We start from the raw sequence: 12,966 nt of genomic DNA, 5'->3' as shown, positions 1-12,966 counted from the left end.
TTCTTTGCCAATGTCTCAGTTACATCCGGTGCATCCTGAATGGCATCTATCAGACGAAGCTGGTAGTGAAGCCACCTCTTCCTGATGATCCAGTCCATTCCCTCACTGTGCCCTGTAGGGTTCCCTGCAGCACCCAACCCCCACCCTGCTGCCCCATCATCTAGGATCCTTCCCTAGCATGCACTGTTTCAAGCTGTGAGCAACCACAACCTCATCATGCTCCCGGCTGTGTCTTTGGTGATGCCTTCAGCAGATGGTTTCAGTAACTAATTTGTTGCCCAAGCAGTGTGTTAATCACTGAGGATATAGCAATGAACAGGGGGAAAAAAAAAAACTAAAAAAAACAAAACCCTCCTGGAGTGAAGAGGCACCTCTCTTCTGCTGCCTCCCACAGCATTTTATATTTGTCTTTTTAAAAGAGTTTGATTTTTATTTATGTGTATTGCATGTGTCTACGTGTATGTATGTAACACATGTGGGAATGTCTAGAGAGGGTTGATTATATATTAGTATCCAGATGACTAGATTCTTATAAAAAAGGTTCGGAGTGCAGCTGTAACGTGAGGACTGGCTGTGAGCGGTGCAAGAGAAGAGAAGGGAAATATCACTGGATCTTAAGTTTCAAAAGATACTTGAACTCATTCGTGAAAACTTAAAATACCACTGATAAATAAACGAGATGAGTCTGGACTGACAGGTACTCTGCCACGCAGAGGGTAAGCGTGTGGATAGGTGCGAAACTAAGATGATTTTCGACAGTCTGTCCCATTGCAATTTCAATTCCAGTTCTTAGAATTTTAGGGCAAATGATTCCTGCTCAATGCTTTATATTGAAAACTTTATCTCACAAAGACTTGTCTCTAAGATTGCTTAGTAACCGTAATCCAGCCATTTCGTGTGCATTTCTTGCATTTCCCATACTATCTAACCTGGGGAGGAGACTTGAAAGTCTTGTATGCTTTGTGGGTTTCCTGAGTCTATAAAATTTCTCATGAGCTTCATGAATCTGGCAGCCTCTTTGGCCCCTCCAGAAGGGAGTGTTTCAGTCCCACGGAATAACAGCACATCTCCGCGTTCCTAGCTTCATTCATAACCACACCATAGGTACTCACTGTAACTGCAACTCCCAGGGAGGTGCTCAATAAAATATGGAAGGAAAAGAAGGAAGGAAAAAGGGAGAAAGTGACTGTTACACAGAAGGTGCTTGGTTCATACATGTGAGTTGAGGAAGGGAGAAAGAGCCTGGCACACAGTAGGCTCTTGGTTCATACCTCTGAATCAATGAATGAGTGCTGTGCAGAACAGCCAGCCTCTCTCTCCTCTTCCCTTCTCCCCACATAGGCACATCTGTGGTGACCATGGGGCCAAGAGCAGAAGTCCTTTCTGAATACAGCCGATATCTACCAAATAGAGTTCTATTGCTTCCAAGTGTGGCTAACAACAGTCTCACCATTGTCTGTGAGACTCCTTGTGGAATTACTGAAGAAGGGCCTGGGGACCCAGAAGCTTCGTGGACCCATTCCAAGGAGAATACAAGATGCACTTGCAATAAAGAAAGCTTCTTTGTGCCTCATTAAACTCATCTTTCTTCCTCTTGGTTAGACATGTGCCTGCCGTGCCCTGCAGAGCCACGACAGCCAGAAGTGGCAGAGTCAGGCGGAAATAAAAACAATTCAGCCCCTAAATGACGTGCCCCTTAATTCAAAATAAATCTGTGGCACCCGACAGATACTTCTTTCAGACGGTTCTGGAGAAAGGCTTGGCTTGTCCTAGCAAAGTCAGACACAGGCTTCATTATTTTTAGTCTTGTTAAAAGAAGTTGCCATAGCAACAGCACCATCATCTAGGACAAATGTTATCTCTTCGAGTCAATAACAACAAGAGCTGTCCCACAAATATCTAGTGTTGTCAGAAGAAGAATTGACTTTCCAATAAAATTAATTTCTTCTGAAAGTCTTTACTATTCATCTTCATTTGTGAGCCCAGAAGTTTCCTTCCTTGAAAATAAGAGATGGGAAAAGCAATCTCCAACTTTGCAAGGTTGAGACTGACCTGGCTTGTATCTGTTTGTAGAAAGTGATTGATTCTATTAGTTCCTTAAAATGTGTAATTTCATTTGTGGCTTTTAAATCACCCTCAGGAGGCATGGCAGTAATTACTTTGACCCTCAGGCAGAGAATGTGCTTTCTGAGAGAACAGCAGGGAGGCCACCGAGGAGCTTGGATGCTCCCAACCTCTTAGGATGTCTTTTTAGGTGACAGAGCAGTCAGTTTAGTCCCTGTGCAGTAAGACGTGCACTCAGACTGTGTTGGCTGGCACTATTCACATACACTTGCAGTGTACTGACTTTCCAGCGGTGGTAAGCTAGACCTTAAGGGTTAAATGGACGTTCAACCATATCTGCTTCTTGGGCTGGAAAAGCATTAATTCTGGTGTCAGATCAAAGCACTAGTGTTGACTAGAGAAGAAAGTTGAGCCCCTCAGGATTCTGGTTCTGAATGCAGTCATGACCTCACTGCGCCCACTCCAGTTTGTCTCCTCTAATCTTAGATTCCTTCGTACCCACCCCGTGACATTTAATATCTTTGAAATCAGGATACACCTAATATTTCTTGGCATGGCACAGCATTTTATTGGCAGTTTTTAATTTTGAGGGGTACATGATGCATTTCCCTGGAGGGAAAGGGAAATGACATTCTCTGTTTACACATCAAGGGACAGGTACCCTGAAAAGCAACGTGGAAACATACTTTGATAAAATCTTTGAAAGGAGACATATTTATTCTAATTTTTATGTGTATGAGTGTCTGTCTGTCTGTCTGTATGTATGTATTCACATCTTTGTCCCCTGCCAGAAGAGGCCAGAAGAGGGGGTTGAATCCACAGATAGAAAAGCTTACAAAGGAAGAGGGGCATTGTGATTATGTTCTGGAAACATAAAATTAAGGACTACATCTGGTGACGGCTTTGTCAGTGACAGTTTTGAGATGACAGAGCATCCAGAGCTGAAGACAGGTGGAGCACATGCAGATGCGTGTCTTCTGGTCCTCTCTCCTTTCTGTAAAACAAGGATTCAAGCTTGGAGTCTCTACCTAGGACACCTTATGTAATCACCTCCCAAAGGCTCCTCCTTCCCCTCCTCACTTTCTTTGGAGACCATCTCACAAGAAGGCCATGGTAGCCTAATCCTGTCATCTCACAGATGACATGACAGAGGTCCCAAGGGGGCTTAGGGGGCATGTAAAATATTTGCATTTTAATTTATATATATGCATGCTTTGCTTGTATATATGTTTATGTTCAATGTGCATGCCTGGTGCCCAAGGAGGTCAGAAGAGAGCACTGGCTCATCTGGAATCAGTTACAGGTGGTTGTGAGTCTCCATGTGGATACTGGAAACCAAATCTCATTCCTCCACAAGAATAGCAAGTACTCCTAACCACCGGGCCAACTCTCCAGCCTACTTAATGATTTGCCTTTTCAACACTGCATGCCTGGTTCCTTCTACGAACTTGGCAATACAATGACTTTAGTGAACAACGCAGACGAGGCCCTTGCCTTCATAGATGTTATACGACAAAACAACAAAACAAGAAAACATACAAAGAAGGCAGTTCTGCTGGAGGCAGGGTGCCTGTCTCAAGCATGCGGTTGCCTTGGGAACAAACTGGACTGACCAGTGAGTGTTCGTCATCCCTAGACCTCCTCTTTATGTCTTGAAGGTGTTGGCTTAATGGACGTGCTCCACAAACTTTCAGATATTTTCTCTCAATCGGCGGGGAGCACTTGGAGTTCTGGGGTTTTGAGTGTGATAGATCTGAAACCTCCAACATCTGGTTCTGAAAATAAGAAGCCAGTAGAGCCAAACAATAAAGCCAGATGCTTCCATCACCCTTGAGGAGACAAAGATTTGTAACCCCCTTACAAGAGGTATCTCGTCAACACGCCTTGACTGTTTGGGTTTCCTTACCCTGTGAGGTGCTTGTTCATCATCTTTATTTTTTCTTTCCCTTGACTTCTTCATTTTGTACAGGAAGAACTTGGCTTTGATCTGCACTTCCTGAGTACAGCGGGCACTGCTGTAAAGCTGGGTACACCCATGAGACTCTGTGAGGAGCCAAGATGCCGGGCAGTGTTGGAGACCCACACAGGATCACCACCATGCTTCAAAATGCCATCAAGGCACTGTTCAGAGACACATGTGAAAGTGTGCTGAGAACTCCAACACATCTCATGATTTCCCTCACTTCTTTTAAGAATTTGATTAAAAATAAACTTTACAGCATTTCATCTATGAGAACTGTATTCACACCATTTTGCTCCTCCCTGTTCTCCTCCATGTCTCTCCCACATTCACCTCCCTCAAATTCAGACTCTCCCCCTTTAATTATTTATTGTTACATGCACACTCCTGTACATAGCCTATGAGTCTGTTTATTGTTACTCCAATGTACATGTGTCTTTGGCTAACCATCTGGAACCAGATAACCCATCAGGAAGCTCTGGGGGAAAAAGGGATATTTTCCCCATCTCTTGGCAGCCATTGATTTCCTGTAGCTCTTCATCTAGGGATGTGGCCTTGTGCTGGCATATCCCCTAGTGTTGTCACTATGCAAATCTTGTTTAGGCAGCCATATTGTTGAGATTTCATGGGTACAGCTTTCCTGTAACCTCTAGAAGACACTATCTTGTAGCAAGCATCCTGGTTCTCTGGTCTTACAATCTCTATGGCCTTTTCCCTGAGCCTTAGGCTCAGACATCATACTGTAGATGTACCAGCTGGGATTGGCACACCATGGTGGTCATTCATTCTTTGTATTTTGACTAGTTGTTGATCTCTGTAGTAACTTCTTTGATAAGAACCACACTTATCTGTGGGTATAAAGATAAATATTTAGAATGGAGTTCAGAATTACATTGGTTTAGGAAAAGGGTACTAGTAGATTCTCCTCGAGGGTCTGTGGTCTCTACAGCTATGAGTTGCTGGCTAGCTTTACAGTACCAGGTATGAATTCCCTCCTATTGAGAAGACTTTAGGTCTAATTAGACAGCTGTTGAGTAACCCCAAGACAAAAGTGTCATTATTGAACCATTAGGTATATCTTGTTGGGCTGATTATTGTCGTGGTTTGAAGGCTTTATGTTTGGGTAGGACGACTGATTATCTTTTCTTCCTCTGAAGTTTGCTGTACCTTCTGATACAGTGAGCTCTGCTACAGTTCTTTATGAGTTCATCATTTGACTGGCATCTGGGTCACTCTCATGACTACACTGTTGGAAATAGTGTCACAGCAAGTGTGAGCATGCAGAGATCACTGTTGTATGATGATTAGACTCCGCTGACATATACTCAAGAGTGGGATGGTTGGATCGTATGGAAGTTCTGTTCCCCATAGTGGCTGTACTAATTCGTATTCTCAACACTATGTAAATGTCCACCTTTCCCAACATGTTCATTAACATTTATTGTTTGTTGCTGTTTTTCTTTATTTTCCTGGTGTTGGCCATGGTGCCTGTGGTAAGACAGAATCACAGTGTAGTTTTGATTTGTATTTTCCCAGTACCTAAAGATATTGACAATTGCTTTTAGTTTTTTATTGGCCATTTGTGAAGTGTCTATTCAGATTATTCACCCACTTATTAATGAGATTCTTTGTTCTTCTGTTACTTTTGAGTTCTTTGTATGGTCTGGATACTAGTCATTTCTCTGCCAAGAGATGCTGGTGAAGACTTTCTCCACCCCATGGATAGGATAATGCATGTCACTTGTTCTACCAATCATTTTCTTTGCTGTGAAGAAAAAAAAAGCCTTTTAACCTTTGCTATTCCCTTTGCTGTTCTTGTTTTATAATTTCTTGAGAGGAATCCTCCTAGAAAACCATCTCCCATTCCAATGCCTTGGCATGTTTTATAGTTTGAAAGTTGCTTGACTTTCATTAACACTTTAATCCAGTTTGATAATTTTTGTACTGAGTGAGAGCCAGGGATCCAGTCTCGGTGTTCCATCCATGTGTGGATATCAAACTTTCCCACTACTGTTTGCTAGGGGGCCATCTTTTCTTCACCTTATGATTTTGGTATTTTGATTGGCAGCTGGCTGAAGATGGGTGAGTTTATTTCTGTATCCTCTATTTCATTGGTCCATGTATTTGCTTTCATGCCTACACTAGTATGATTTAAAAAAAAAAAAAAAAAAAAAAAAGACTCTCTAGGGCAGTGGTTTTCAACCTTCCGAATGATGCGACCCTTTAAAACAGTTCCTCACATTGTGGTGACCCACAACCATAAAATTGTTTTAATTGCTACTTCATAACTGTAATTTTACTCCTTTTATGAATTGTAATGTAAATATTTTTGTAAATAGGTTTGTCAAAGGGGTTGTAGGCTGAGAACCATTGCTCTAGGATAGTTTTAAAACCCACCTTTGTAATACCTTTAGTACTTTTGTTTTGTTCAGGACTCTGGGTGTTTCTAAATGTGTCAGGTCTCACCACCATAGTTTCTGCCCTCCTGCCTTATATGGCCTTGAAGACTCACCCAACTTCTGAGTCTGTCTCTACAGAAATACATGGCAAGGCAGGATGTTAGGATGGCAAAACATGGCACCCAACTACCATCCCTCTTTTTATCCCCTCTACTGGAACTGCTTGTAGTTACCTTAGCACCTAAGGCAGGCCATGCAGCCACTCCAGTTGGCTACAATTGTGTAGAGAAACCCATTTGCCAACTTTTATCTTGTTAAAGGCTATGAAAGTAGGCAGTTTCAAAAGAAAGGGAGAAAAGGAGAATTCCTTACAGTGTGGCTGAAGAGCTGAGGATAATACATGTCAGTGTCTTGTAGATTCCAGCTCTCATGTAACTGCCTTGGTAACTGCAAAAGTCATCACTGGGCTGTCAGTGATGGATGTAGAAGGTACCCGACCAGGCAGCTGGGGGCTGTGGGAGAATGGGGGCTATTGGCCTCCCTTGGCTCTCTGTATTTGGTGAGATTACAGGCCAGTATGAATGTGCTAAGTCTGAAGGGAATACCGCCCAGGACAGCAGTTCTTGCTGTCTATCCCGTGGCCCAGCAGCTTAGGAAGATCAAAGCCAGGTGAACTGTCTGTCCCCACAGTTGTCCTGGCTCCAGCTCTTCTGTGAGCAGGCTGAAGGTCTGGAAAAGGTCCTCTGTACAAGCCCATTCCCATCATCTATAAAATAACCTGATTCCAGGGATGGGCGAGACATTGATGGGTTCATTGATTGTTTTCACAAGTTCTGGGAAGAGTAAACCTCTAACAAAGGCTGTGTTTATTTCATAATCTTTGTGTAGAAGATAGACATGCTTTCATTTCTTTACTTTGTGTCACTGGTCATTTAATATGCAACTTGAACCTCTCTGGGTATGTGGTTTTCTGTGAAATGTAAACTCCTGAGGGCACAGATGTCTGCTTCATTTACTTTTTAGAACACCCAGAAGAAGAGCCCCAAACAAGTAGCTTTTTAAATACATTTTCATGCTGTTATTGTAGAATGGGATATAAACTGTTCCCCTATTCAGAAGAAGGACTGTGTGGCTGTAGGTTCTACAAGACCAGAAGTATAAGACATTTTCATGAAAGTGTCATTGAGTGTCCTTCTATGCAGTACATATGGATAAATATTGGTTTACTTTAATTTTAGAATCATAATACTAGATGATTTTTAAAAACAAAAACCCAATGAATCTAAAAAATAATCTCTAAAAGAAAATAGAAAAAAATTGTAAATTGTCTCTAATTCCCATATATGAAACTAATTATTTCCCATATCTCTGTATTTGCCTGTGTGATTCATTTAAAGATCTTGCTAATGTTACTAGTCAAATGAGTTTTAAGACTTTCAGAGTTTTGTTTTTGTCTGTCAGTATCGATGCCATGTTGTTCCCAAGTAGGAATTATTGTCTTGTTTTTCAACGTTGTCAGTGCAAGGAAAAGACTTGCCAGAAGTTGTTAGTGGTTTCACTGTCTCAAAGGCAGGTTGGCTGAGGTTACTGTGAACAAAACTTTGAGCCATTTTGTCCCAGGGCACCTCTCTTAGAACCTGGTGAACTACCTCTGACTGTCTCCCCAGGATTATGTCACCTACCAAGGCAACTTTCTGTTTCATTTGGTGATGTCAAGAAACAAAGCACCACCCTTGAGGTGAATCAGTTTTGGAAAATAGAGACCAGCTTTATTCTCCACAGCTTTGATCTGCCTCTCCTTTGTGTTCCTTGACAGGGCCTTCCCTATATATTCGAGGAATCAGGCAGCCTGGTAACAGAGGCGAGACACACTTTCCCAGAGCACATTCTCTCCACTCCAGCCAAGCTCAGGTAAGTGTCTCTGTGTCTCTCAAGTCCTTCCTCCTGAGGAGAAGCTCCTTGTGTCTACAATAACACACCACACCAGTAGGAACCGTGAGGGCAGCTTTGGAAATGTAGTGTCTCCTGAGTGGCACTGACCTGGGACCTTCTACATGCGTGACGGCCATGTGTGTCCTGTGCAGTGGGCAACCATGGCGGGCCCACAGGGAGGACAGACTTCATAGGGGGTTGCAACTAGCTTTCAGTTGTTTTTAACAGAGTCACAGCTAGAGACTTGGACCCACACAGGGCCGGGGTACTCCACAAACATTTTCTGAGTGACTGTCAGCAGGCTCCAGGTTTTGTACTGTCTCCTGCATGGTAGTTTGGGTTAGCAACAGCATATGCAGGACTCACCACTAGCAGCACCTACCTGCCTCTCCCATTCACTCCTCATTCATAACACCGAAATGGAAATGTGTGCTAAGCTCCAACATGACACATGCATGCCCTGGACCTGGGTAAAAAGAAGGTATGTGCATCTGTGTATTATTTTAGGCCCTACATTTCTTTTGGTGCTCCTCTTATTTTTCAGTGGGATTAATTCCTCTTCTGTAAAAATCAATTCCAGGAGTTCACCAAGGAAAACCTGAGGCTGCTTTGAGGGTAGGTGTCTACTAGTTACGGAGCTAGTTAGGAAGATGTTGGAGTTGGCCAATTCCTTGGTTCATGTTTTTCCTGTAATGCTAAGAGCAAGGTCTCTTTGAGAGTGGTCACACCATTGTGGACACCACCACTGTGAGCAGTTGGCTATGTGTAACTTTGTTTTCTTTTTCTCCCCCGGAACAGCATGAAGCTGGTCTACCTTGTCCTTGGTGCCATCGCCCTCCTTCTGGGGGGCTCTGACTCTGTCTTCAGCAGCTCCATTGGGAACCTACACACTTTTGTGGGATGCGCTGTGAGGGAATTCACTTTCATGGCCAAGAAGCCTGGCTGCCGGGGACTTCGGGTCACCACAGATGCCTGCTGGGGCCGCTGTAAGACCTGGGAGGTGAGTTGTTCCAATTGGGTGGCAGTGTCCTTAGGGAAAGACACTGATTTCAAGTGTTCATAGCTTCATGATGGAGGGGAAGCCGGCACATCTGCTCTGCCCTCTGGACTTAAAATAGCCAATCCCACAATTATTTGGTTTCATCCATATGATCTGAAAACCATGATGATGCTCCTGGCCAGAGGGCTGTTGAGGTGGTAATGCAATTGCCATGGTTCTGCGTGTTCGGGAGGCATCTCTAGGAGATCAGGTGCTATTATTTACCGACTGTAAAGATCACAAGGAAGGAGTCAAGAGGGAATGGTTGCAAAGTCAGTGAGTCAGTGCAAGGTTGGAAATAAATTCCTGATCCAAATTTGTGACCACATCTCCTTCCTGTATTTTCTCAGCTGTGAGGAAGTCAGGCAGTTACCCAGAAGAACCCAGAAGCTGCGTACTGAGGGAGGCCCAGTCCCAGGCTCTGCCACAACTCTCCCCTTTGTCCTAGTCCAGTGCTAGATGCCATTTAGTGTGGGCATACACATCTCAAAGCTGGCTTAACTAGAGTGTTCATGACAACCTGCTGCACTGACTCTTGTTGAAAATATTGATTTCTCACAACCTTGGCTTCAAAAATGCCAGATTTAGCAAAATTAAAGTAAAAAACCCTGCCTCCCCAATCAACCAACCAACTGACCAACCAACCAACTCAAAACCCCATCAACCACCTTCCACTTCAGACCCCACAATCTGAATTTAAAAAAAAAAGTTAGGGAACGCAGATAAATTTGAATTTCAGGTCAATAACACATTGTTTTTGGTCTCATCCCAATACATGAGACTGATTTATAAAATTAAAAAACTAAAATACAAAGTTAACTGAGTACTTAATTTTTCTAAAATCACAGAATTCTGAAAGTAAAAAGACATAGAATGGAGAAACTGAGCTCCTTCTCCAGGTCCTTGTAGAAGAAAAGGTCACCACTTTTATTTTTTAATTTATTTTTTAAAAAGATCTGTTTATTTATTTATTATATATAAGTACATTGTAGCTGTCTTCAGACACACCAAAAGAGGGCATCAGATCTCATTACAGATGGTTGTGAGCCACCATATGGTTGCTGAGATTTGAACTCAGGACCTCTGGAAGAGCAGTCAGTGTTCTTAACTGCTGAGCCATCTGCCCAGCCCCCTAGGTCACTATTTTTATAACATCGAGGCAAGGATTTCATCTTGAGGTGATTTTCCTGTCATCTTTAGGTATACACTCATATATATATATACATATATATATATACATATATATATATATTTGTGTGTATGCCTATGTATATATAAACTTATGCATGTATATATGTATACATCATCTCTTTATTTTATGTATCTGTGTGCATATATCTATATCTGTATGTGCCTGTGTGTTCATCTAAGCATGTGTTTATGTATAGATGCATGCATCATCTGTTTTCTCTACCTAACATCTTTTTTTCTCAAAACAAAGGGACTGTTCTCTGAAAGAATATTGTCATTCATTATTACAACTTTATAACTGTGCTCCTAAGAGCCATTGATTGCTCTTGTATTGGATTCTGACCTTTTGCCAGGGCTTGTGCACTGCACAAATCACCTCATCTAGCTCCGTGACAATGCTAACAGAGGTGGTCTGCTTTATAGAAGAGGGGGCATGGGCTTGGAAGAGTTAGGAGCTTTCTCTAGGTCTCCAGCAGCGGTAAAGCAGACAGGCACAGAAGTGCTGACTGCAGGCTCTGGGTATCTCACTTCTGATCTCTGTACTTTCTCTAACAGAATCATCTTTGAAGTCAAGGTTTATAAAAGGCAATGGGAGGAAGTGAACTAACCCTCCAGTCATTAGAGTAGAATATTCAGGAAGCTCTTTGGCTCTACAGCCTTTGTGGATTCAGTTGCAAGTAGTTATTGCAAACGTCCTGGGTACCAGCCTGGCTGGGTACTGGAGAATAGTGGCTGACCTAATGGAGCTTGGTCTTCACATTAGGGACAATGTCACGCAAAAAAATGTAAGACACAGGAGATGTAGAATGGCATGTAGAATGGATAAACACAGCAAAACAACCCCTAAACCAAAGCCAAACAGGAAGGGGGAAGGGAGCGCCCCGGCTTGGAGGTGGGTTAAAGAAATTTACAATAGGATCAGAGGGTGCTGCTCTGGATCAGGTGATATTTGAACAAAATCCTAAGAGTTTGATGACGGAGGTGTGTACATGTGTGTGCGTGTGTGTTGTGTTCTGGGCAGAGGGAGCAGCAGATGCAGAGACCCTCAGTTCCTGTTCTGAAGAAACATAGATACCACTGTGACTGAAGGCTGGTGACAGTGTTGGCAAGGCCAGGGTCACAGCCGACAGAGCAAAAATAAGGGTATCAGGAGAAAAGGCAGCCACTTGAGAAGACTCCTAATATCTGTGATGCTTTACTGAGTGAGATGGAGAACTACCGGGACTTTGTGCAGAGGTGGGCTCTGACTGACTTGTATTTTAAAAGGCTCACTCATGTTATAAACAGATTGTAGGAGTAAGGGCAGGCAAAGGAAGGCTGGTTATTCATTTGCTAAATATTTACCAAGTGCATCCTGTGCTTCGTGGACCACTGTGGATGCTCAGGACATGGTAGTGAGCAAAGCAACTTCCTGCTTCCGGGAGTTTATTCGTAGTGGGAGGAGTCAGTAAACAGCCAGTGACGACTGGCACCAAGAACAGGAAGCAGATGCTGTATTCTAATGGTTTTTCCTGTTTTCTACGCATGGGGACAGAAACCCATCCTGCAGCCTCCCTACATCGAAGCCTATCATCGAGTGTGTACCTACAATGAGACCAGACAGGTGACAGTGAAGCTGCCTAACTGTGCCCCTGGAGTCGACCCTTTCTACACCTATCCGATGGCTGTCCGATGTGACTGCGGGACATGTTCCACTGCCACCACTGAGTGTGAGACCATCTGAAGCCAGTGTGGCCCAAGCCTATACATCCACCGCCCTCAGGAATATATTTGCTTTATCCGCTGCCTTTAGTTTGGGCCAGCCCAAGTTACCTGCCTTCCTCTACCCAGCCTAGGCACAAGGTCCAGGTGCAGCACACTTAGGTTGAAAATGTAAAACAACTTTGGCTCTTCCCCCAAAATAATCTCTCTGGTCCATACATCTGCAAATTGGTTCCCCCCCCCCACCCAATTGACTTTTGGAACATGAATTGTGTATTGCAACCCTCTCCCACGTTCTGTTGATACTATGCCGTTTATTTGAAGGAGTTGGATGTCATTAAGCGCAGGAAAGCCTTTAAACCCCACATTCTGCCACTGAGCCCGGACTGGATTTATGATTAAAGGGCAAAGGATGATCAAAACCAAAGTGCTTTCTTCCTGGCTCGAAAGGATGCCCATTAGCAGTGTTCGTGCACAGAGCCCCCCATTCCCTTTGAACCAGGTGATTTACCAAAACAAGAGACAAGGGCAACCCAGACTGTTAGGAAAAGGTGTTTTGATGTGGTTGATTCATCTCCCAAGCAAAATTCTCTCCAAGTTCCCTCAAGATCCTTATGGAAGTGTCTGATTGCCAATTAAAAACAAACAAACAAGCAAACAGGCAAACCAACCTCACAAAG

The 12,966-nt window shown here is 43.3% G+C and overlaps 1 protein-coding gene across 1 annotated transcript; it reads left to right on the top strand.

The window, feature by feature from the left end:
- Window positions 1-9,154: 9,154 nt before the first annotated feature.
- Window positions 9,155-12,308, top strand: GPHB5 (glycoprotein hormone subunit beta 5; the record flags this gene model as incomplete). Its single annotated transcript, XM_080918485.1, has 2 exons — window positions 9,155-9,355; window positions 12,120-12,308. The coding sequence occupies 2 exons, from the start codon at window positions 9,155-9,157 to the stop codon at window positions 12,306-12,308; spliced, it is 390 nt and encodes a 129-aa protein (XP_080774611.1).
- Between the last annotated feature and the right edge of the window lie 658 nt (window positions 12,309-12,966).

This window comes from Micromys minutus (assembly GCF_963924665.1).
Source record: "Micromys minutus genome assembly, chromosome: 1".
Taxonomy (NCBI): Eukaryota; Metazoa; Chordata; class Mammalia; order Rodentia; family Muridae; genus Micromys; species Micromys minutus.
The sequence above is the reverse complement of the archived record's forward strand: the minus strand, read 5'-3'. Positions and strand labels throughout refer to the sequence as shown.